The sequence below is a fragment of the Anneissia japonica genome, unplaced genomic scaffold (genome assembly GCF_011630105.1).
Source record: "Anneissia japonica isolate Jap-2015-1 unplaced genomic scaffold, ASM1163010v1 scaffold3261_len3977_cov120, whole genome shotgun sequence".
In the NCBI taxonomy this organism is placed as follows: domain Eukaryota; kingdom Metazoa; phylum Echinodermata; class Crinoidea; order Comatulida; family Comatulidae; genus Anneissia; species Anneissia japonica.
In genome coordinates, this window is record NW_022725778.1 from 1 (window position 1) to 3,977 (window position 3,977).

Genomic DNA, 3,977 nt, shown 5'->3' on the forward strand with positions numbered 1-3,977 from the left:
CACCTCTTCTTAAAATCAATGTTAATATACTTTAATGGTTCCGCACAATTATCTTGTTAACATCCGTTTTCACCTTAATAATTATTTATAATCACCTAAAGAAATTCATTGCACTTATATTGGCACACCTATTCTTTTGAGGAACTATAGGTGTGTCAAATTATTACTATATAATGTGAAACATAATTTTGTTTGCATATTCTGGCGGTACAGTTCTCAGTTGGCCTAGACTACATCAAACATGAAGATCATTCTCGCAGTCTGCCTCATAGCAGCTTTTCTCGGGTGCAGCAGTGAGTAAACAAATCCATCTTCATTTTGTAATATACCTAACACAATTTTTTGCAGGCCTGATATATTTCTTTTGTGTTTCTCTTTTTATTCAAGCTAAATCGCTGTTCTCATTCAGTACCGTATCACTTTGTATACGCGGTGTTGAACATCGTTACCGTATTTTAGATGCACTAAAGTTTGAACAAGCAGATCCCTCTCCTTTATTGTTACACTAATGTAAGAAGCATTACCACAACACGACTTAAAGTTTTTAGAGTTTTTTCTCGTTATTATGAGGTCTTGTCTTTTAAATACTTAAAATGAGAGGTATAGATGTGTATAAGAGACAGGTGGTGATTGATCGATCGATTATGTTTTGATTTACAGATGCGGCCATAACTAGATACGTATGTGAGCATAAAACCTTAACCATCGACTGTGGCAACCACAAGATTAACATTCTGTGCTCCAGCTACGGACGCTCTGTGTCCTATAGCCAGCGCTGTTGGTCCTCGACCACAACATGTGACACGACGTGCATTGCGCAATCATCAATATCTAAGGTCAACCAGCTCTGCGATGGGAAGTCGTCATGTAGTGTCAAGGCTAGTAACAGTGTTTTTGGTGACCCCTGTTACAGAACATTCAAGTATCTGGAGGTCTCGTACGAGTGTGAGTAATTGTGTAGTTTAAGTTTGTTCAATTTGGAAAATTTAAAGTTGTGGCTGGGCTTCTGGGGAGCTACGACCAATGGCACCGAGAGGCCGGGGAAACCGAGGAAAGTGCACCGGGGCCCGATCGTTGCAGGGGCCCAGGATAACTAGGTAAAAAATAATAAAACAAAATAAAATAAATTAAAAAAAATTATTAAACGTATGCATTATCTAGTATCATTCATGTGCTTTCTCCGCGAGGATTGCAAATAAAGCCGACTTCATCGATGAAATCCGGTAGCTTCTTATTTATTTTTCATGAATATTTTCATGACCTTTACTAGTCTAGATTTTATGTTTACAATGTATTAAATATTAAATTCTTTACAAAGATAAAGAAATAAAAATTATTAAACGTATACATTCTTCCAGTATAATTAATGTTTTTCCCACGAGAATTGTAAATGAAGTTTACTACATTAATTAATAATTATAAAGAGCTTGGACCCTGAACATCGTCAATATACATACAGGCTAGGCAATCCAGCATTTGAAGTTTAAACAAATCGCAAACAAAGGTTTTTCTTTTTTAATCAAATACATATAATGAGGGGATGAAATTCCAGAAATCACACCTCGGTCACACCTCGGTAACTTATGCAAATTAGCTAAAATATGCAAATATGGTGAAAATATAGGGCTCTTATATCTTGGCAACCGCTGGTCGCATAGAGTTGCTTTCTGTTTCAAATAAATCAGAATTACATGCATGTTTCTATTTACTCTAATGGAACATTTGCCTCAAAAATGAACGGAAATGCTACAATTGACCTCTGACCTTATATTCACTGGATTGCATATATCTGGCTATTGTACATAGAAACTTACTTTAGGTCTCAAATCATTCAAATGCATGTTTCTTTGCGTCATATTAATAGAAGGGATGGAAATCTATAATCACATCACGGTCACGTATACTCTTCATATGCAAATTAGCTCTTAATTATGCCAATTGATAATGAAAACATAGGAATCCCATATCTTGGCAACCGCTGGTCACAGAGAGTTGCTTTCTGTTTCAAATTAATTAGAACATGCATGTTTCCATTTGCTCTAATGAAACATCTGCCTAAAAAATGAAAGGAAATGCTACAATTGACCTCTGATCTTATATTCACATGAATTTGCGTATCTCTGTGACAATGTACAGTACATAGAAACTTATTTTAGGCCTCAAATTACTCAAATGCCTGTTTCTTTGCATTATATTAATAGAAGGGATTAAAATCTATAATCACACCATGGTCACATACTGTTCATATTCAAATTAGCTCTTAATTATGCAAATTAAGAATGAAAATATAGCGTCCCATATCTCGGCAACTACTGGTCGCAGGAAGTTGCTTTCTTTTTAAAATTATTTGGAACATGTATGTTTCTATTCACTCTAATAGAAAATTTGCCTTAAAAATGACCGGAAATGCTACAACTCACCTTTTACCTTATTTATATTCACTGAATTTGTAACGAAGTTCCCATCTCACGAAGTGACAATTCCATATTTCAGCTTAATTGGGGGAAAAATAATGACGTTTACTGTCGTTTTTTTCACTGAATCTTTAGTTATTCCGACCAAATGGCAATGTTTATGTTGTGGAACACCAAAAGAGGAACATTAAACGTATGCAATTCCGCATCCGGTTTCATATGGAACGCCAAAAAGGCAACTTTCAAACACAGTTTTCAGTACAATAATTATATAATTTTCGCCTTCCCGTCCCATGATTCTAGTGTTAAGCTTGGTTTTTATACAATCGCTTCACGCTATCGCCGACAGCTTCCAGTGAAGCCGATTGATCGGTCGAATCGGGGAGAGCCTTCCCGATTTCGGCGGGGACTGCATGCAATACATCTATTGCACTGAAAACACTGTAGCGGCATTGTAGCGAGCGACTGTATAGAAACAAAGCTTTATATATATTTTGAAATTCAAGGGTTTTGTTCTCACGACAACACTTTTCAAATTATTTTAGCTATACTGAAATTTAGTCCACCACAATTCTATCTTTGTAAGTCTGATTTGGTGGATGGTTATGTAAAGTTATAAATAAATATAGTGTCTTGCACAAAAAATGGACATAATATTAATTATTTATTACGGTAATTCTCTTTTACAGGTGTGTGGACGTGGTAACAAGTGGAGCTACTGAAGGATGTGATCGACCGCGTTTAATGACAACAAAAAAGAAAACAATTAAAACTTTGATAATGATATTTTTTAGCAATAAAGAGCCCTACCAATATTTTTTATAACCTGTTTTTTCGTCTGTAAGTTTAATATTGTTGGATAGTATAGATAAGGGTACCTTTGATCTTTTGAAAGGGTATGTTGCTGTCCCTGGTAAAATATAATAGTTCATAGATCGTGCTCTTCCTCAGTAATCAGGCTAAATTCCCATTTAGGCCTGTTTTCACGCGCATTCGCTTTACATAATAAAATATGTTTTCAACCAGAACCCTAACTTCTGTAATTGTCAATTCATTTGGTGCCTCTTTTTTCAAACTGTTTTCCTTATTTTAACGTATGAGGCCCTGAGCGATAAAATCGATCTCGCTGATGAAGTCAAACTTTTTACTAGGAAAATCAAGATTTTTGCAGAGAATCAAGGAACATTAGTGATTCATCATGCATTAAAGCCCTTTCACATATCTTCAGGTTCCAGTTCAAGTTTCGGTTTTTTGATAACTGTTCAAATCTAAAGTACAATCCCGTTCCCAGTTATTCATGTTTCTAAAATTTAACTGTAATTCGTATTAAGATACAAAATACAATAGTTTCATCATGGTTTAAAATGTTTTGTATAATGAATAAACTGCTATAAAACAATATAATGTTCATTTTGATTCTTTAATTCCATAGAAATTTCACTTGATTTATAATTATTATTATTTGAGAGCAAACGGGCTGAGGTCACGTAAGATAGACATTTATATATAGCCATATTGTAAAATGTTTACCTTCGCGGCCCCCTGGCCCCCAGCATTTGGTTC

At 35.0% G+C, this 3,977-nt stretch overlaps 1 protein-coding gene across 1 annotated transcript; it reads left to right on the top strand.

The window, feature by feature from the left end:
• The first annotated feature begins 184 nt into the window (after positions 1-184).
• LOC117112914 (L-rhamnose-binding lectin ELEL-1-like) lies at positions 185-3,813 on the top strand. Its single transcript, XM_033256130.1, has 3 exons — positions 185-293; positions 661-945; positions 3,104-3,813. The coding sequence occupies exons 1-3, from the start codon at positions 242-244 to the stop codon at positions 3,118-3,120; spliced, it is 354 nt and encodes a 117-aa protein (XP_033112021.1). The 5' UTR covers positions 185-241; the 3' UTR covers positions 3,121-3,813.
• The last annotated feature ends 164 nt before the right edge of the window (positions 3,814-3,977 follow it).

Bases quoted from the DNA above. Each gene is read 5' to 3' on its own strand.
- LOC117112914 (XM_033256130.1), top strand. From the start codon at position 242: ATGAAGATCATTCTCGCAGTCTGCCTCATAGCAGCTTTTCTCGGGTGC. The intron at 294-660 runs GTGAGTAAACAA...TTTGATTTACAG, and splicing joins AGCTTTTCTCGGGTGCAGCA to ATGCGGCCATAACTAGATAC.